We start from the raw sequence: 21,286 nt of genomic DNA on the forward strand, positions 1-21,286 counted from the left end.
AAAATAGATTTTAAAAGGGAAATAAATGTACATTTTATAAAAAGATGTTTAACTTGGAATCGTTTGCAGTCTGTTGTGATTTCTGTGTGCTGCTACTTACAAGACTACTGAGAAAGTCGTATCCAAAATTACCCTTTAGAAATATAGTTCAGGTTTTAAAATAACTTCTTAAAACAATTTATATCAGTCATTGACTAAGATACTTGTTTTATACAGTAGAGTATATTTCAGTTGCATAATTTGATATGAATTCAATCTCTTTTAGGAAAAACAGGAGAAGTATTAGACACTAAATACTTTGACATGTGGGGAGGAGGTAAGTTTGAATAACAAGTAACCGTTCTGTTGCTAGCACTGCCTTCTTTTTTCTTTTCCTTAATCCTCACCCAAGGATTTTTCCATTTACATTGAGTTTTAGAGAGAGTAGAAGGGAGTGAGGGAGAAGGAGAGAGAAACATCGATGTGAGAGAGACACATTGATCGATTGCCTCCTGTACATGCCCCAACTGGGGCAGGGGATCAAACTCTCAACCCAGGTATGTGCCCTTGACTAGGAATCAAGCCCGAGACCCTTTGGGGTGCAGGCCAACCCTCTAACCACTGAGCAACACCGGCCAGGGCTAGTACTGCCTTCTTAATCGCCTCAGTATAATGTAGGCCGTTAATGAGAGCATAATGGCACCATTAAAAAAAATCCTCACTGAAGATGTGTTCCCACTGGATTTTAGAGAAAGGGGGAGGGAGAGGGAAACATTGATGTGAGAGAGGAACATTGATTGGTTGCCTCCCATACATGACTCACCTGGGAATCAGATGGCAACCTTGGTATGTGCCCTGACCAGGAATCGAACCCACAACCCTGTGGTGCACAGCATGGTGCTCCAAGTACCTGAGCCACCTGGCCGAGGCCATAATGGCACCATTTTTGTGCTCATTTTGTTTCGCTTTCTTTTCACTAAATATCCAGTTATCAGTCATATTGTAAATTGTTTTGTGTGTTTTTTATATAAAAAATTGTTTGTGGTGTATAGTTAAGAAAAAGGATATAAAAATTGAGATTGAAAGCATCTGAGTCCTGTTTTCTGCAGGACAGCTCATTCAAAGCTTTGGGCTCCTTTAGGTTTCTGTCCGAAATTGTAAAGAAGAGTAAGGAATTTGAAGATGGCCATAAAGCATTTTGAACTGACTGAATTGATTTTCTTTACATATGATTTTTTGTCTCAAAAATAAACCGTAACCAGGATTATTATTAAAGTAGATGGGTGTCTGAGAGAAGGAATAGAACTTTCTTCCCGGTTCACTGGCCAGACACCTTTGGTATTAGGAAGTCCCTTGAAGAGCAGGTGGCAGTCACTCACCAGCATGTGGAGACGAGGAAGGAGCTGGCTCCGTGATGCAGGATGCCCCCTCACCCCCAAATAAAAGATTTCTCCCTCAACTTTGAAGGAAGACCGCACTGACTTATCTTTTGCTGCTTCTCTCAGTTGTTGGTGTGGGAAATTTACCAGCTCGAGGCTGCTCTTCTGCACCTCCCTATCCATCCCCTAACATGGCCAGGAAGCCAACAGAGTTTTCAGGCAATTCAGCTTTCCTAATATTTCTTTAGCTTTACGTAGGTATTATTTATTTTTAAATGAGGTTGGGAGAACTTTCCATAGCTGTGAAAACTGTGTAAACTTAAAACACTGCCATCGATGTTAGGTTCTAAAGCATAATTAATTGTTCTTACCATCAATTATTACATAGAAACACGCTAGCAAAATGTGACCGGAACCTCCGGTCTGTCATCACAGGTAGATTCATTACTGCTGAAAATACGCCTCCAGTTAAGAAATAGTTGCAGCTTACTGCCATTTTTGCATTTAAATAGAAATGATTTGTTAGCTGCTCTACATATTTTCGGAATCAAGACTGCTATTATAAAATACAACCAGCTAGAGAAAATCTTAGGAGTCTTTGCTATGGAAAGAAACTGAGCAAATTTAAAGTAACCCAGCCTATTCTTTCCATTAGTTTATGCTAAGTAGATCTGCCCAGAAGATCCCTGAAATCGGTGTGTGTGTGTGTGTGTGTGTGTGTGTGTGTGTGTGTGTTTGTGTGTGTAAACATTTTTATAATATTTTGAAGTTACAGACCCTTTTGTGAATTGAATAAAATGTGTGTATCCTCTTTTTAGAAAAGTAACCAGACAAACGCATTTACATGGGCAGAGGGAGTTCATGAGCCTTTCTCGTGCTCCCTGACATGCTTACTTCAGATCACAAGTAATAACCTTGCGATGGTTTTTTCATTTAGCCCCTGGAATATCTGTGCAAAGACATTTAGGATGAATCAGGATTGGACATTTTAAGTTGATGGTGGAACAAACTTAATGTTAAGTTTAGGAACAAACTTAATTCTTCAACATGTTCATAAGATTTATCTTTCTTTCGGTTACTTTAGAACTTATTAATTTATGAACTTAATATTTTATGTTACTAACTTTACAGATTATCATGATGGTTACTCGGTCATTAAAAAAAGCCCTTAATCTTTTCTTTTTCTTCAGACGTGGCCCCATTTATTGAGTTTCTGAAGTCCATACAAGATGGAACAATCGTCTTAATGGGAACGTATGATGATGGAGCAACCAAGTATGTAAACTTCAAAAGCTGAACAACTTTTTCAGCTATATTTTATAACTATAAAAGTAATACATTTTTATTGAAAAAATTTCTAGGTCAGAATAGAGTTCCAGATAAATACTATTAACCTTTTTTTTTAGTTTGTTTCCTTCTATCTTTCTGTATATTCATTATGCATATGTTATTGTAAAAGAAGGATCACATTATACATAAAGTTTGTTCTCTTTTATGTTATTTTTTAACAACTTTAAGTTTTCCCTTATATCAACATTCTTTGATAGAATTTTCATGATTCATCCACAGTTGACCCTCCTTTATTTAAAAGATCCCTGTTGGAAGGATTGGGCTGGGGTGGGAGCCAGGTAAAGGGGGGGAAGTGGAGGACATCTATAATAATCTCAACAATAAAATAAAATTAAAGAATATATATTTTATTGATTTTTTTACAAAGAGGGATAGAGAGTTAGAAACATCGATGAGAGAGAAACATCGATCAGCTGCCTCCTGCACACCCCCTACTGGGGATGTGCCCGCAACCAAGGTACATGCCCTCGACCGGAATCGAACCTGGGACCCTTCAGTCCACAGGCCGACACTCTGTTCACTGAGCCAAACTGGTTAGGGCAATAAAATAAATTTTTAAAAAAGAAAAAAAGTTCCCTGTTATTGCCAAGTAATTTTCTTCACCTTTAATTATGTCCTTAGAGAAAAGTCCTAAGTGGAATTAATTGTGAAAGAATAAGTGTGATCTATTTTCCATAAAGTTTAATAGATGGTAGGTAACTTTTACTTAAAATTATATAGGTTGTAAAAATTTGGAAAAGATAGAAATGCACAAAGAAGAAAACAAGATTTTTCATGTCACTACTCAAAGATAACTATTGATAATATTTTAGTTTCTCCAGATTTTTCAATGCACATATTTTCTTTATCTTAAACATTTGGAATAGTAGCATTTTTTAATGTGGTGAATACTTTCCCATATCATTATATATTTTTTCAAATTTGTTCATGTATGCCTAGTATAGGTTTTAGACATGTGTCATGATTTAAAATCTCTTTAATAAAATACCTACTACTGCACTTTAGCAAAAATATGCGGTCGTAAATTTTTAAACAATATATTTCCTTAAGATAAATGTTTTTTTGAAGTAAGGTTATTGAATTAACGAAATGAGCACAGTTTTTAAAAGGATTTTTAAAGTTTGGACCAGTTTTATTTGTCTTTTAGAAGTCCCATGACACTGATTGTTAATGTTCAAAAGTTCCCAAACCTGAAAGGTTTTGGAAAGGAATCTTGTTTTAACATGCCTTCTCCTATAAATAGCCTTCTGACCATTCAGGTTGATTCTCCTTGATTTGTAAGAGGCTTTTATATATTAAGGATATTAAACATTTATCATATTAAGATACAGAATTTTGCACATTATTTGCTTTTAATTTTGTTAATTTACAGTACTCTTTGACTTTCAGAAGTTTAGACTCATTCTTATGTAGTCAAATCTGTGGATTTTCCTTTTTAGTTTTTCTACTTTTATACTTAGGAAGTATTTTTCCATCTCTAAATTAGATGTTTAGTAGATCTCTCTCTTCCAGTAACTTCCCGTGTGTTTAAAAATCCACTCCTAGCTCTCCAGCAGTGACTTACAGTGCCGTTCGGCAGAGGTGGCGGTATCCACAGAGAAGTTCCAACGATTGTGATGCTCTTTCAAATGTAGATTTAACTTTGTTTCTACAAGTTCTGTTCATCGATTTATTCCTGCTTCAATAAGACACTATTTCAATTTTTAAAATAACTATTTTTTTTTATTTATTTTATTTTATTTTTTTTAATTTTTTTCTTTCTTCGGCTGTTTTATTTTTATTTTTATTTTTTTAATTTTTATTTTTTTTTAATTTCTTTATTGATTAAGGTGTTACATATTTGTCCTTATCCCCCCATTCCCCTCCCACACCCCTCCCCATGGATGCCCCAACCCCCTGTTGAACTTAACCATTGGTTAGGCTCATATGCGTGCACACAAGACCTTTGGTTGATCTCTCCCCCCTCCCCCCACCCTCCCCTATCCTCCCTCTGAGGCCCGATAGTCCGATCGATGCCTCCTTGTTTCTGGTTCTGTTCTTGTTCATCAGTCTATGTTGTTCATCATTTCCCCTAGATGAGCGACATCATGTGTCACTAGAGATATACTTATAGGAATTGAATGTGCGCGGAGCAATAATAGTTATGCTGACAGGCAAATGAATCAGTCTGTAGTGAGTTTCTTTCTGGACCAACAGTTCTTTTGAGACCCAATATCAATGTCCACCAGTTCCTTATGAGTACATGTCGGTACTGACCCCTCAGCTCTGGATGGTGGACAAATGGTGGTAATGCAGGTCCGACTCCCTCTGGTTTGGTCTCGGCCGGACCCAGGGGCATGGCTTCACCCGGATCCAGGGGCCCACGACCTCACCCGGACCCGGGACCCAGCCTCACCTGGATCCAGGGGCACACGGCCTCACCCAGACCCAGGATTCAGCTTCACCCGGACCCAGGGGCCCACGGCCTCACCCGGACCCGGGGCCAGGCTCACCCGGGTCCAGGGGCCCACGGCCTCGCCCGGACCCGGGACCCAGGCTCACCCGGATCCAGGGGCCCACGGCCTCACCCGGACCCGGGACCCAGGCTCACCCGGGTCCAGGGACCCACGGCCTCACCCGGACCTGGGGCCAGGCTCACCCGGATCCAGGGGCCCACGGCCTCACCCGGACCCGGGACCCAGGCTCACCCGGGTCCAGGGACCCACGGCCTCACCCGAACCCGGGGCCAGGCTCACCCGGATCCAGGGGCCCACGGCCTCACCCGGACCCGGGACCCAGGCTCACACGGATCCAGGGGCCCACGGCCTCACCTGGGCCCGGGACACAGGCTCACCCGGATCCAGGGACCCACGGCCTCACCTGGACCCGGGGCCAGGCTCACCCGGATCCAGGGGCCCACGGCCTCACCTGGGCCCGGGACACAGGCTCACCCGGATCCAGGGACCCACGGCCTCACCTGGACCCGGGGCCAGGCTCACCCGGATCCAGGGGCCCACGGCCTCACCCGGACCCGGGACCCAGACTCACCCGGATCCAGGGGCCCACGGCCTCACCCGGGCCCGGGACCCAGGCTCACCCGGATCCAGGGGCCCACGGCCTCACCTGGACACGGGGCCAGGCTCACCCGGATCAAGGGGCCCACGGCCTCACCTGGACCCGGGGCCAGGCTCACCTGGATCCAGGGGCCCACGGCCTCACCCGGACCCGGGGCCAGGCTCACCCGGATCCAGGGGCCCACGGCCTCACCCGCACCCGGGGCCAGGCTCACCCGGATCCAGGGGCCCACGGCCTCACCCGGACCCGGGGCCAGGCTCACCCGGATCCAGGGGCACACGGCCTCGCCCAGACCCGGGACCCAGCTTCACCCGGATCCAGGGGCACACGGCCTCGCCCAGACCCGGGATCTAGCTTCCCCCGGACCCAGGGGCACGTGGCCTCACCCGGATCCAGGGGCCCACGGCCTCACCCGGACCCGGGACCCAGGCTCACCCGGATCCAGGGGCCCACGGCCTCACCCTGACCCGGGACCCAGGCTCACCCAGATCCAGGGGCCTATGGCCTCACCCGGACCCGGGGCCAGGCTCACCCGGATCCAGGGGCCCACGGCCTCACCCGGACCCGGGGCCAGGCTCACCCGGATCCAGGGGCCCAAGGCCTCACCCAGACCCGGGATCTAGCTTCCCCCGGACCCAGGGGCACGTGGCCTCTCCCAGACCCAGGGTCGCGTGGCCTCACCCGGTTCCAGGGGCATGTGGCCTCACCCGGACCCGGGACCCAGCCTCACCCTGACCCAGTTCCCAGCCTCACCCGGACCCAGGGGCGCGCGGCTTCATCCGGATCCGGGATCCAGCGGGGTTTCGTCGTCTTGATCCCAATTCCTGTTGGTCAATTCCCTCTCAGCAATTCCTTCGGCCATTTTCTCAGAGCTCCAGGGCAGCCACCGCAGAACTCGTTGGGCAGCGGGCTCGGCGAAGCTCCGGTGTGCCTGGTGCGCGGCGGCGGGCTGGTCCGGGGTGGCTGCGTCGGCCCTTGGGTCTGCAGCGGTGGCCGGTCGCCGAGCGTGCGCACCTGGCCGCTTCCGGGGCGTTGAGATTCTTGAAGGACTCGGAGGTCAGCAAGCGCGTAGTCTCCCACCCCATGTCTCCCAGGGACTCGTCTGTCCGTGCTCGGCAGCGAGTGGAGCCTTCCCCTCAGCCGGAGACCGCTGGGGGAACTGCGCCGAGCACGTTCCAGGCCGCCATTGTGTCGCCTGAGCCGTAGTTTTTAAAGTGTGGTCTTTGGGTCACCGGCATCAGCTTCATCCCGCGTACCCCTCTTTTATTCTAGTTGTAGAGCATCTGCTCAGTCAGCCCTCCGGTGGTTCTGGATGGTGTCTGCTCTGCTCTCCCGTCGTAGTCTCAAAATTGTTGTGGTAGGCAGCAATCAGGCTTCTGCCCTATGCCTCCATCTTGGTCCTTGTTTGTATAGTTAAGTCTTGATTGTTGTTGGTGTCACTGGGAGGAATTGTCCTCCAGGCCACTTGGCTGTGCGGACCCTCTGTGCCTATAAAGGAAGAGTTGCTGTGCGGGAGACACGTTTATGTGCCGGGTCTTGGTGCAGCAAAGCTTTGGCGCTCCCTGCGTCTGCCTCTTGAATGTGTCCCTTATGCGAGTGGTTGAAATCTGGTGTCATCTCACACCGACCACTAGATGCCCTCGTTTCTGGGTCTCCAATGGAGTGTAGGTCAGCTACTGCCGGAGGCCCCTCAGCAGGAATTACAGCATCCCTTATATTCGTGACCTGTTTCGGTGTCTTCCCCTTTTGGCTGCCTCCCTATTGCTCAGCTTCCCCAATCTCCCTAGGTGGTCGCTCTTGATACCCCCCTTTGTGGGCTGAGTGCAAAGTCTTGGTGTTGTTAAGCCTTGAATGCTGTTGGTACACTGGGAGGATGTGACCTCCAGTCCAATTGGCTGTGAGGATCAGCTGTGTCTATGCCAGGAGACAGCCCCATTCAACTAGACTTGCAAAATTGTAAAAGCCTCTGTGTTCAGCTTGGATGGGGCGGAGTTACAGGGCGGAGCCTACCGCCTTGGCTTCCCGTCAGCCCCGCCCTATGAGGTTCCTGTGTCTCAGTGTCCCTCTGTACTCCCAGCAAACACCTCTGAGAGAAAAGCGCCCTGGAGTTTCGCGCGCTGCCAAACAGTCTAGTCTCTCCCCCAATGAATCTGGATTCCCAGATTCTCGCCCGGAGCTGGGTTTCCGTGTAGTCGGAACTGGGGCTCACCGCTGTCTGGCGCTTTTGTCTCCTTCCCACCAGGGCGACTCAGCGGCACAGTCAACAGCCCATCCTCCGCGCACAATCCCTTGCGCGCCTCCGGTGCTCTGCTCTTCGCAGCCTCTCTGCACGTCTGCCCCACAGCCCAGCTTTCCCCAGCATGAGCCTGGCTTCCCCGGGTCTCTCCCAGAACTGGGGTTCAGTGCAGTTGGAACTGGGGTTCAGCATGGTCAGGAGCTTTTGTCTCCCTCCCGCTAGGGCAATCCAGCGGCACAGGCAACAGTCCCTCCTCTGCGCACATTCCCGTGCGCGGCTCTGGCGCAACTCCTCTGCCTCCGCCCCACAGCCCAGACTCCCCCAGCCTGAGCCCGGCTTCCCAGGGTTTCGCCCGGAACTGGGGTTCAGTGCAGTCGGAGCTGGGGTTCAGAACAATCTGGCGCTTTTATCTCCTTCCCGCCAGAGAACGCCAGCCAGGCCGTCAGCCTCCCCTTCCTCTCCGGCTCCGTCTTCCCCGCACGCGCGCGGGCTCGTGTCTCCGCCCGTGTCTCCATACCTCAAGCTTTTATGGCTTCTCTGATTTTCCTTGTGGTTTTCTCTTTCCCTCTAGTTGTGGGCATTTCAGTCGCCAGCTTTCCTGTGGTTCTGGATGATGTCCGTTTTGACTTTTAGTTGTGTTTTTGAAATTGTTGTGCCAGGCTGTAGGTTAGGTGTTTACCCTATGCCGCCATCTTGGTTTCTAAAATAACTATTTTATAAAAATAAATTAATACCTTTCTGGTGGGGCTAACTCCCACTTACTAGTCTTCTTTTTCAAAAAACAATATTTCCTATGATACTTTTTTCCAGATGATTTTTGTCAAAAGTTTAAATATATTTCTTACAGATTTTAATTGAAAGGGCTTTCAACTATAAGTCCCACATGGGAATATGGCATGTCTTTCTACTTATTGATTTCTTATACATGTATCTGACCTGTAGCCACATTATTGCTGATTTCCACTGAGAGAGCAGTGCCACTTAGGAACGTTTCTAAGCCGAAGCAGTTTCACTGACCTTGTGCCGCGTACCTAGCTCAGCTGAAGATTTGTTAAATTTATAGTTCAAAGGTTAAATAAAACTGGCATAGTCAACCATTGCCATTTTCCTATGTAGAACTAAATAGAAAAAACAAGAAGTAACTTGCTACTTGCTTTTGCTGAGCGATGAGGCTATTACATGGATAATTTGAGATTTTAAAGTGTTTTGTTGTTTTTTTTAAGTGATATTTTTCTGAATAGACGGACATATTCACTCCTTTTCACCAGGTTGTTCGTTATTATACCCTATGAACATCAGCCCTGTTCCCCTCCTGCTAATAACAAGCTGTAGCCATGCCTGAGAACAGGCAAGGTGTGTGTGTGTGTGTGTGTGTGTGTGTGTGTGTGTGTGTGTGTGTGTAGCCGCTCTTCATTGGCGGTCATTCATCAAATGCACCAAAAGCAGACTCAGGCCAGGGTTCAACCTATGGGTGAAAGTATGACGTCTTTGCATTTGGTCAACTTCTGTGCCTTTAGTGAATCCAAGTTGTACGTGTTTCCAGTTTGGGGCACGTGCATTTACATATTGAGTATTTCCCTCTTTCAAACACTGGTGAAATAAATTATAAGCATCGTATCCTTTATATGGACATGGACAAACAATCCTTATGTACGTCTTAAATACAACACGATGTAGCCACGTATCTTGGCAGGGTCTGCACATTTGAAGTGATTCATCAGTTGTGGTATACCGCGTCTTATGTGGGAATGAGAAGCTCTTTTGTGTATGGCTTTTCCTTACGTAAGGCTGCTGGATTTCACCTCCTACGGAATGATCTGTTCTCCTGCTTATCCCCGAGAGGATAAAGTGAATGAGCTTGCTCTCTCCAAAATAGGGCGTTGGTATGCGTGCTGATTAGGGAAACTTCTCTACAGTTGTTTCTTTTGATCCCAGTGACTATCATGTGTAATGAGCCCCGGGCTATGCTCTGAGCTTCAGCAGAGTAACTGGGACTGGTCCCCATCACAGCACTTCCCAAGGTGTATTCTGTGGAACCCCCGTCCTTTAAAATGATAGTGATCAAATAAGTTTGGGGATCACACCTGGTATTGTGTGTTTTCTATCAGTCTACAATAAAAGGCTCTGAAGTGCTGCCCTAAAGAAACCTCTTTACCTTCGTTTATCCCAGTGTTATTGATTTTAACCAGGAAACATATTTAAGAAAAACAAAACAGTAAAAAAAAACAACACTAAGTTTTCCAAGAAAACTTACACTTTAGGGAACTCAGTTCTCAAATGATGCCTACTTTCTACCTCATTCACCTGTGAAGCAAGTTGTTTTTTGTTTGTCTGATAAGGAATATAGAAGTTTGAGCGAGCAAGCTAAACGTGGCCGTTGTACGTCTCCTTTTGGAGAGAACACCATGGCAGTCAGCATCATGCCCCAGCGAAGCCGGAATGGATGGAGTCCTTGAAGTCAGGGTTCTTTAAGGCCAGATTCCCTTGGAGCTTCTCCGTGAATTCCTCCGCTGAACTGCTCACTCGTCAGGGTGTCAGTACCCGCGTCATTTCTCTATTTGAAATAAAACATAAAAACTGTTCTTGAGTAAATGTTAGGTTCTCAGGGTTGCCTCCCTCTAAATCCTGCCTGAGAGTCCATTGCTGGGATAAATGGAACAACAAAACAATAAATATGTTCCCCCAAATCATTTGCTACTTCAAGTATTTGAAGCTCAATGGCATGTCTCTTGGTTTTCTCTTTCCCAGGCTCAGTAGGAAGGCTCTTGAACCTTTTATCATGTTAAGCTTCTAGGTCCTTTTACCCTCCTGGCTGCCTTCCTTGGGCCTTCTCTGATTGATTATCTTAAACTGAGTGCCCAGATGGAGCAGTGCGTTCCAGATGTGGTCTGGCCCGTCCAGGGCCCAGTGCCGATGCTAGCTTACCATGCTGTGGAGATCACATTTCTTTGAATATTCATGCAGACTCATATTAGTTTTCTTTAAACACTCACATCACATTTTTGGCTCATGAGTTTTGGTCAAGTTAAATTCTCAACCTTTTCATTTCATCTTAGACTTTGGTGTTTTAACCACTGCCAAGTCAGGTCTTTCCAGTCAGAACTTGATTTTATTTCATCTAAATGAAGGACTTGATATTCATGTATCCTTGTTAAGTTTAACTTCGCTCATTTGGGCCCAATTGGCTTTGATTCTGACATTTGTCCTATGAGGTTTCCATGATCCAGGCTTTGTATTCTCTCCAAAGTGGTTCTTATGTCTAAATCTAAGTCATTGATAAAAATGTTTACCCAGGGGCCTCCTGCGAGGGGCGTGTCCATTAATCAAGTGCAGAAACTGCTTTTCGAGCTGCCAATGGGCCTTAATAGCCATATCATCCAGCTGCTGTTTTAATCTTAACTTAAAAATCTCAAATTATCCACGTAAGATCCTCATCTCTCAGCAAAAGCAAGTAACAAGTTACTTTTTTTTAAAAAAAATAAGAAAAGCCTGTTATATTCTATTTAATTCTATCCAGGAAAATGGCAATGGTTGAATATGCCAGTTTTATTTAACCTTTGAACTCTATACATTTTTAACACATCTTAGTTGAATTAGGCAAAAGGCACAATGTCGGTGAAACTACTTCACTTAGAAACATTCATAAACAGCACTGCTCTCTCAGCGGAAATCGCCTGTTTTCTGAGACTTACCAGGTGCCCCCTGAAATGCGTTGAACTGTGCTAACTGCAGTGCCCTGTTCTACTGCCCGAAACCTCTTCAAAAGCTGAGTAGCTGAGCTCACAGAGACTTGACTATTTATTCCTCCCTCTGTGATGGGTGGGGTGTCCTCTGCGTCCCCACCTGTTGCTGGTGGAAGTGGGATTTTTGTCACAGGGACAAGAATTTCCTGAGGCCTCCATGGGACCATGAGGTATCGCGAAATGCTTTATTGATGAGGTACTTCTTAATAAAATAAGCTTAAGATATAATTGCTAGATGTCATGTCTTTTGTCACTAAAGAATTCAAATAATAGGAATTAATGGGGTGATCACATATAAGGTATGAAAATGTTGAATCACTATATTGTGTACCTGAAACTCATATGACTATATAATATTGTATAGTATACTTAAGTAAAAAAGAACTTCCAATAGGTCTGTTACTCTAAAATAATTTCTTATGTTGTCTTATTTAAGCTGACGTTTGCTCATTTTTACCTCATGTTATGTGTTAGATACCCTCGGTGAGTTGGGATACTAAGCTAAGCTGAGTGCACTGTGCTTATTGTGTTATTCTTTTTCTCCCCCTCAGACTCAATGATGAGGCGCGGCGGCTCATCGCGGAACTGGGGAGCACATCTATTACCAATCTTGGCTTTAGGGACAACTGGGTCTTCTGTGGTGGCAAAGGCATTAAAACAAAAAGTCCTTTTGAACAGGTTAGTGTCTTAGACTGTAACCGTTAATGGACAAAGCCAAACTGTCTGGAATGGTGTGGTAAACATTTTAATCCCAGTTATTTGAAACTTAGATAAAGCCGCCATTTAATATGCTCATGTATTTTTTGTAAGTTCTAGGAAATTCTTTCCCTCCATGGCAATGCATACGATTACTTGTGCCTGAAGCCTTTTAGGAAGCATTGGTTATTAAAGATTTTAATTGAGCTTTTGATATAATCAATTAAGTTTGAAAATACTTTAGAAGTTAGTAGAACGTAAACTTTACTTTTTGGCTAACAAGTGATCCTTTACAGAAATCCGCAGTGTTTAGTTCTTCCAGCGGGTCATGTGAAGGTCTGCCACTACATGCCAGGCCCCATTTAATAGCTTGAACAATAATTTTTTTAATCCTTACCCTAGGAAATGTTTTTATTGATTTTAGAGAGAGAGGAAAGCGGGGAGGGAGATAGAGAGGGAGAAACATCGATGTGAGACAGAATCACCAAACTGTTGCCATACACACCCTGACTGGGGATCGAACCTGCAGCCTAGGTTTATGCCCTGACCGAGGACCTTTTTGGTGTACGGGACAGTGTTCCAACCAGCAGAGCCATCTGGCTGGGGCTTGAACAGTTAATTTATATGATCTTCTTGTTGACATGAGTGTTAGTGAAATGAATGCACTAAACTGTGTTATTGCAGATAAGCAATCAACAGAGGTTTTTAAAATGGTACTGTGATTGTGCCCAACAGCACATAAAGAACAATAAGGACACGAACAAGTATGAAGGCTGGCCGGAGGTTGTGGAAATGGAAGGATGCATCCCCCAGAAGCAAGACTGACGTGGAGAGAGAAGATTCAAGGGCACGCACTGTCCCTGTCACTGAGGACCACAACAGAGAACCTACATGTACATATTTTAAGAGCATGCAGCCATCTCGGTGTGTGCACGAGCATTCTCTTTTGATACCATGATTATTTATTGCTAACGTAAATAGATATCTGTAAATAGCCATCAGAATGAGCAAATCACTGTACCATTTCTGAGCACATTCCTCTAATAGTACAGCGTCTAGCTGCTATGGAAATGACATCTTTCAATTCTAAAAGCATACTCTATCAATAACTGAACAGATTGTGAAAAATATATTGATATATATACTGGTTGCTGTGAAAAATCTATCATGGAATAATATGGGTTTAAGGGAGGAGACTTTGTTTTCTTTTATATATATATATATATATATATACTACTTTTTGATAATAGTATCTTTTAAATTATATCTAGCTAGTTGTGTGTGTAGTGTTACTTTACAGTCTGACTCTCTTGATGTACCTCTTTTCTTAGTCTTTCTCTTCCTTTCCCAAGAAACCTAGAAATAAAATGATAGGAAAACTTAGATATGTGAAAAGCACAATAAATTTTTTTTTTTAATGTACACAGTAACATATAAATATATACATGTAGATGGCTTTCAGGACTAGCTTGCTGGATTTTGTGTTATCGATGTGAATAACTTGATTTTGTATAAGCTATTTAGAGTGAGGGTGGAGGTGGCAACTCCACGGAATTGGGGATCCAGGCCACACCCCTTCCCCAGCCTAATTGGGTCATTGAGGACCGCACCTCAGAGCAGTACTGGATCTGTTTCTCTTTCTTTGTTATCGGTGTTGACAAGGTGTTTTGGAAAGAGGCATGCTTTAATATCACAATAATATTGATTTGTAAATCAAGAAATTAATTTTGTATTTACTTCATTTAACTTCATAATAACAGTTTTTGCCAGATATATAGCAACATATTCAGAGAAGACCTAATTACTGAATGGACTGATAACATTTACAAAATAATTTTATTGGATGCAAAACTACACCAATTCTAGATAAAAATAAAGAGATCTAACTTTTTTTTTTGTTAACTTCAGATGTTCACTAATTGACTTAAGTCTTTTATTTTGTTTAGGTTATTAAATACTAATTGTGTCTGAAGTATCTTAAACTGGGACATAAAATTAATGCTTAGACTGCCATTCACAATAAAAGACAGCACTTAAATTTGAACCTAAATTTCAGATGACTTGTGTAACAAAACTAAAAACAATATTTTTTATTTTGCTGTCAACAAGTTGGAAGCTGTTCAACTATTTCTTAAATACTAATGAGGTTTGGGGTACTGTTTCTTTCCTCAAATAGTGTAATTCATGAATAAATGCACCTTACTAGTTCAACAATTTTTGTAAACTTTAGATTTTGGTGCTTATATGCTAAATCATATTTGGCATGTAAATTCTGGCATTTAAAAGACTTCCCTCAATTCTATAAAATTTTAAAAACTAGGTGTTTTACATACAGTTCCAGAGATTGTGAAATGTTGTATTTTTAAAAAGTTATAATGAAAATAAATACTCATGGTTTTCCATTGTGAATTTTTTTGTATTATCTGGCAAAATAATATACTTACAGAACTTCACAGTAAGATTTGCCAAACATTTATTTTACTGCTTAACATGCAAAATTTACATCATTCCTGTGGTTAAACACACTAATATCTTAACATGTATAGAATTTAAGTACCAAGGTAACATCCCCTTCAAGATAAAGAGTACAAGATGATACATAGCTTTGTAAATGTGTATAAAATGTCAAAAAAAGGGATAAAAGTTGATTATGTAATTGCTTTGGTGCAGTTTGCTTTTGGTTTAATTCTATCTTGTATAGATTGTGCCAGCTTAACTTTGGAAGCAATAATTTTGCCACATTTCATTTTCAGATGTCTTTTAAAAATCGGCATTATAAATGAAATAATGTTTATTTAATGTTAAGAATTTTCTTCATTAAAATCAGAAATTTGGCATTGACACTTTGGTATTTGAAATTGTGCTTAAGGACTTATGGATGCATACTTTTTATTTATAATCATAGATTATTTCCCAGAGCAAGTATATTATAATATGCCTATTAAAACTAAACAAAGACAGTAGGAAAATAGTAAGATATTTGGAAAATTAAAGAAAAATTGATCCAGTCTTTATATCCCTGACTTTAATTTTATTAAAGTAAAATTCATCATTGTTTTTCCTATATTTCATTGTTTTGTTTTGAAATGAATCAGCTAATATTTTATAATTTTATGTCAGCTGGAGCTCAATGCATTTAGCCTGTAATACAGTTTATACAAATCGTAAATAATTTGACCTTCCCCTTCCAAAAAAAAAAAATGATAGTTTTATTCAGTTTGATTAACATTCTCCATTTTTAAATGGAAGAATGAGGAATTGCTGTGTTTAATTAGTACAGCAGTTAAAAGTAGAATGTATTTAGAACACTTAAAAATATGAAAAGGAAAAATGGCTTGTGTTGATCAGGGTAAAGATTCGCCACGTAACTTCTCAATTAGGCCTTGGACAGCAATGAGTACAAGTAAACTAAGAGTTGTAGAATAAACTACCAGGTTTTGCCTTTTCTAAATATTCCTTAGAAGAATTATTTTGCTGTCTCTTCCCAGGATGGCTTTTCTGTCACAGACTTGGGTTTTCGTTAAACCCAATGGCTATTTAATCTCCGTTCCCCTCACAGCTCCCTCAGTTTAAGTAGGCCTTGTCCTCTCCTACTGCTTGTCCCCATCCTGTTTTGAGGTTCCAGTCACATCAAGGGTTAGAGTGAAAAGCAGATAGGCCTGGTGGCTTGGGAATGCCCGTTGGTTGCTGGGCAGCATGAGCAAAGCCTGCCCAGCAGTCTCAGAGACTTCTCCATCAGAGCCTTCCTCCAGGCCAGCGAGGGCCAGACTCCTGGAGGGCACACTTCTAGGAGCGCTCAGAAAGCGAAAGGGATTGGCCAGCCGTTCTGTTAGAGACAGAAGAGGTTTCTCTGGGGTTGGTTCCATGGGCTGTGTATAAGCAAACTTAATCCAGGGAAGACCCCTCCTTCTTCCCCCCCGCAGCACAGATAGTTCTGGGGTACAACTTGCTGCCATTATTGAACTCACTGTTCAGCTCTGCATAAATTATGCCTAGCACTGGGGTGCAGTGACTCAACAAGTGGAGGCTCAATTGCTAAAAGATAATCCTTTTCGTTAGGGAAAATGGATTTATGAACCGCCAAGCTCCTAATGTTGCATATAATCAGTCCGTATTTGTTTCACTTGATACAAAAGGAGCCTAAGATTTTAAAGAAGAGAGAATGGTGCAATGAGATAGTAGTGTAGGATACTGGTTAGGCGTACAGACCGTTCCACTGTCCGCTACATGAGGACCTTGAGAAAGTCAACATCCTCACCTGTGAAATGGGGATAATACTGTTTGTGGTGACCCAAGTGCCTGGCACTCATTAAGTACAACTGCTCCTATTTCTGTTATCGCTGACTGTGCCTCTTGCAAACTAGTGATGTTTTAGCCCTAGAGGAAAGTTGTCAGCCTCTTTAACTTCGCAGTCCCATCAGACCAAGTGCTGCGGTCGGAATGTGTTCCCCCAAAATTCGTATGTTGAAACCTAAGCCTCAGGGTGATGGTATTGGGCGGTGGGGCCTTTGAGAGGTGATTAAGTATTGAGGGTAGAGCCCTCAGGAATGGGTTTAGTGTCCTTATAAACGCACCCCTAGAGAGCTCCCTGGCCCCTTCTGCCACGGGAGGGCGGAGGGAGAAGCTGGCCATCGGTGAACAAGGAGGCAGCCCTTGCCAGACACAGAACCTGCCGACACTTTGACCTTGTACGTTCCTGTCTCCAGAACTGAGGAAAATAAATTTCTGTTGATTCGAAGCCACCCAGTCTATGGTGTTTTGTTACAGCAGCCCAAAGGGACTAAGATACCAAGCCTGAATGGAACCATTAAATGACGAGGGCACTAAGGTGATAGGAGAGGATGCAGCTATAGTCACCTGAGGTTCCCCTTGACCTCCACACTTCAGAGTATATACTCCCTCTCCTTTCACTCAATCCACACTGACAACAAACTGCCTTTCAGATGCAGAATTCACGCTTTTGTGTATCTCCAGGCCGCTGACATGGTCAGATGGCTCTACTTGCTGGCCCACCTGCAGGTGAAAGTGGCTTCAGCCAGGGGCAGGGCGTTTTCTGATTACTTCCTGTGGCCACAGCCAGTTGAGGAGCACTCTACTGCAACCTCAGTCTGGGAGGCACAGAACAGTATACATTAATACCTGTACTTAGTCATCTTCTCATTGTCCAACCAACTCCTGCCCAGGGACGGGTGGGACAGCCCTCCGGTCAAAGGAGATGCTGGGACTCAGCCAGCACCCCCTGGCACACCAGCATCTGCTTCTTGCTCGGAGGGCCTGTGAAGGTTCTTATTATGAGCAAGGTTGCCTGGGCAAGAGAGGAATCTTGAATTGGAATTTTGAAACTTCTTTTGCTTTTGGGGATCAACACATAACAGTCGGTCTGTTATTTGAAATTCATACATTTGGCTTTCAAACACATTTTCAGGAACGCATCATGCATTCAAATGAAGTCCTGCTTGTCCACGTGCTGTTACTCCCGCATGGATGTGACATGATCAGGTGAATAAGCTCAGTCCTGCGGCTGGTGAATTCCCTGCCAAATCTGAGCCTTCTGTGTCACCAGTGGAATAAAATGGCCAGTTTGGAAATTGACTTCTGCATGCCCCTGTGGTTTGGGAGTCTGATTAGAGAAGTACTGTTGGCTTTATTTGACAAGAGCAGAAATGATCTTCAAGGAAAATGTCTTGCAAGGCTAAGCTCTGAGCAGAAGGGAGGTTTAAAAGCAAATGAAAAGTGACCCCACTGTATGGGAGGACATATTTGGCAATGATACATCTGATAAGGGATTAATTTCCGAAATATATAAAGAACTCATAAAACTTAACAAAAGGAAGACAATCCAATAAAAAAAAAATGGGCAAAGGACCTAAATAGACACTTCTTCAAAGTGGACATACAGAAGGCCAAGAGACATACGAAAAGATGCTCAAAGTCACTAATTATCAGAGAGATGCAAATTAAAATGACAAAGGTATCACCTCATACCTGTCAGAATTGCTGCCATCAACAAATCAACAAATAAATGCTGGTGAGGAATCGGAGAAAAGGGAACCTTAGTGCACTGCTACTGGGAATGCAGACTGGTGTACAACCACTGGAAAACAGTACAGAGTTTCCTCAAAAAAAATTAAAAATGGAACTGCCATTTGGCCCAGTGATCCCACTTCTAGGAATATATCCTAAGAATCCCAAAACACCAATCAGAAAGAATATATGCACCCCTATGTTCCTAGCAGCACTATTCACAATAGCAAAGATCTGGAAACAGCCTAAGTGCCCATAGGTAAGACGAGTGGATAAAAAAGCTGTGGCGCATTTACACAGTGGAATAGTATGCAGCTGTAAAAAAGAAGTATCTGACTCTTTGAGACAGCATGGAGGGACCTAGAGAGCATTACGTTAAGTGAAATAAGCCAATCAGAGAAAGACGAGTATCACATGACCTAGCTTATTTGTGGAATCTACTGAACAAAATAAACTGACAAAATAGATCAAGAGAAATGGAACAGACTGATGAATCTCAGAGGGAAGAGGGGAAGAGGGGTGGGAAGAGATTAACTGAAGTATTTGTATGCATATATGCATAACCCATGAACATAGACAATAGTGTGGTGTAAGCCTGGGAGTGAGGGGGTGAAAACTGGGTGGAGGGGGTCAGTGGGGGGCATCTGTAATACTCTAACAATAAAGATTTAAACAATTTAAAGAAAAGTAGGGATTATATACTAGAGATTATAGGCAATTACTGACTTACATTTTGTATATGTACACCTTTTCTTGGTTTAGGAAGAGTCCAAGGTGTGTTTAAATGCTCAGAGTTAAATTTGGTGATCTTCCTCTCTTTTTAATCAAAGAACACTTAGGAGCTGCAAGGGGTCACCCTTCCTTGTTCTTGGGTGACCATGGCTGGGAAATGTGGGCCATGGTCCCGGGTGCTTGGTTGTTACTAATCCGCACAAGGAAAGGCCGTTGGCTTCCATGGAGGTGAATCACCCCGAGGGCTCAGATTGGCTGTTTGACCGAGGAAAACAGGCCGCCCTGGATCCACCCCTCTTTCTGCTTTTCCAGTTCTCACGCGAATCAGATGCTTTCACTTACTCTGCCAATTAAAAAGTCACCTATGAGACTTCAGCTTGCGCTGATTTGGTCCACATTCATTATTACTCCCTCTTCACAACCAGTGCGAGAGGCTGCTTTCCCTCAGCATGACTTTGTTTCAGGAGGAGGTTTTAATCGTGCAAACCATCTCCAGTGGTTTCTTTCTGGATGCGAATGTAAACCGTTACCAATGGTAAATTTCACCCGTCTATTAAAAATAACTCCTTATGTAACAATTGGCTGTAAGCACTACAATAGAAAGGATGTCAGTATTTATTTAATGTCACACTAAATTAGCTTGATCTATGCCCCTAGTTATTTCCTTTTGGAATGGTTGTTAGGCTCTTGCAGAATCCAACTGCGAGCCGCACTGGGATCTAAAATAGCAGGCAGTTGAAATCGCTTTGAGCTTAGAAATCAAGAGACAGTGTGCTTTCATTATATTTCATGGACAACCCCCTAAGATCTCCGTTCTCCCATCACTTTACTCCTGCTCCTCAACCAAATTATGTAACCAAAGCATGAAGTCATGAACATCCTGTAACTTTCATTACATGTACAAATCCCCCCAAACTCTTTAATGCACTGTAAAGTCAGTGTACTGACCATCCTATGCTGTGAGACACGAGAATGGTATGCGAGTCAAGGGCACAGACTCTGAAGCCAGTCCGTTCTGTGCGATGTTGGGCTCGTCACTAAATCACTAGTACTGTGCCTGTTTCCTCAGATGTGAAATGAGGACCACAATAATAGTACCTACTTTGAGAGGCTACTGTGAAGATGAAATGTCTTTAGGTATCTATGCTCTATTTAGAACAGTGCCTGGGACATAGTGAGTACTACCTGAGTGTTTACTAATACTGTATTTTATTTTTAAAAGGAAGTGAGTCCTTGGTGTGCCTGTGTTCCTTTCATGCCGTGCCACATGCATTTGTCCTTCTCAGCTGACCTCGTCACCCCACTCCAAGAAATGCAATGATTAATCACATCTGGCCTATAGTGAAACCGAAATAAAAACACACACACACACACACACAAAAATCACAGCATCTTAGCCAACTCTCCTTGGGGAAGGCTTGTCTTGAGGAGTATTCATGGTTCCCGGAGATAGGATTGGAATTGTTCTCCTCTCAAGTCAGCTAAGTGGATTATAATGTTCCGGATAACCAACTAACTGGCTCCAAATGGCTGGTTTCCTTCCTCACTCCATGATGGCCTTTGGGAGATGATGCAAAAGTACCAACATCTCACCAAACTGCACAAATAAATATTTTGATGGAAAGCTTCTCTGGTCCACATTTTAAACTAAGTAAAACCAAACATGTGAGTACTGACAGTTCTTCAGAAAATTAAAGTGTGTTCTAAAATATTTACTGTGAATATCACATGGTCATAAAAGCTTCAAAATAGGGTCATGGCATCTAATTTATGCAATAAAAATCCATTGTTATTCTTAGGATAACTATTATCATTTATTAAAGCAAAAACAAAACAATTATCAATCCAAATGGTGGGTAAGGAAATAATGCAATAGTTTATATTCAAATAAATTAAAGTGTTTTTAATGTTATAGGAATTACTATTATCAGGAAAATGCTTTAATTGGCCAAATTCCTTTTCCAGAGATTACAGATAACACCATTTGATGGGTTAGTCTTGATTTTTCATTTCAAGAATCATCAATGACTCTAACCATTGCCTCTTAGGCAGTTCCAAATTTACAAAAAAAGTTGAACTCTTAAGTTGAAAAT

General features: G+C 43.3%; 1 protein-coding gene across 2 annotated transcripts in view; it reads left to right on the forward strand.

Annotated features, from left to right (window-relative positions):
• The window catches only part of FAM3C (FAM3 metabolism regulating signaling molecule C), a 58,403-nt gene extending 43,131 nt beyond the window's left edge, over positions 1-15,272 (forward strand). For both annotated transcript variants that reach the window (XM_079786114.1, XM_079786115.1), the window contains exons 7-10: positions 266-316; positions 2,549-2,633; positions 12,293-12,419; positions 13,173-15,272. In XM_079786114.1, the coding sequence (XP_079642240.1) occupies positions 266-316; positions 2,549-2,633; positions 12,293-12,419; positions 13,173-13,262 (353 nt within the window). In that variant the 3' untranslated portion in view covers positions 13,263-15,272. The remainder of the gene's footprint in view (positions 1-265; positions 317-2,548; positions 2,634-12,292; positions 12,420-13,172) is intronic.
• The last annotated feature ends 6,014 nt before the right edge of the window (positions 15,273-21,286 follow it).

This window comes from Cnephaeus nilssonii (genome assembly GCF_951640355.1).
Source record: "Cnephaeus nilssonii genome assembly, chromosome: 12".
In the NCBI taxonomy this organism is placed as follows: domain Eukaryota; kingdom Metazoa; phylum Chordata; class Mammalia; order Chiroptera; family Vespertilionidae; genus Cnephaeus; species Cnephaeus nilssonii.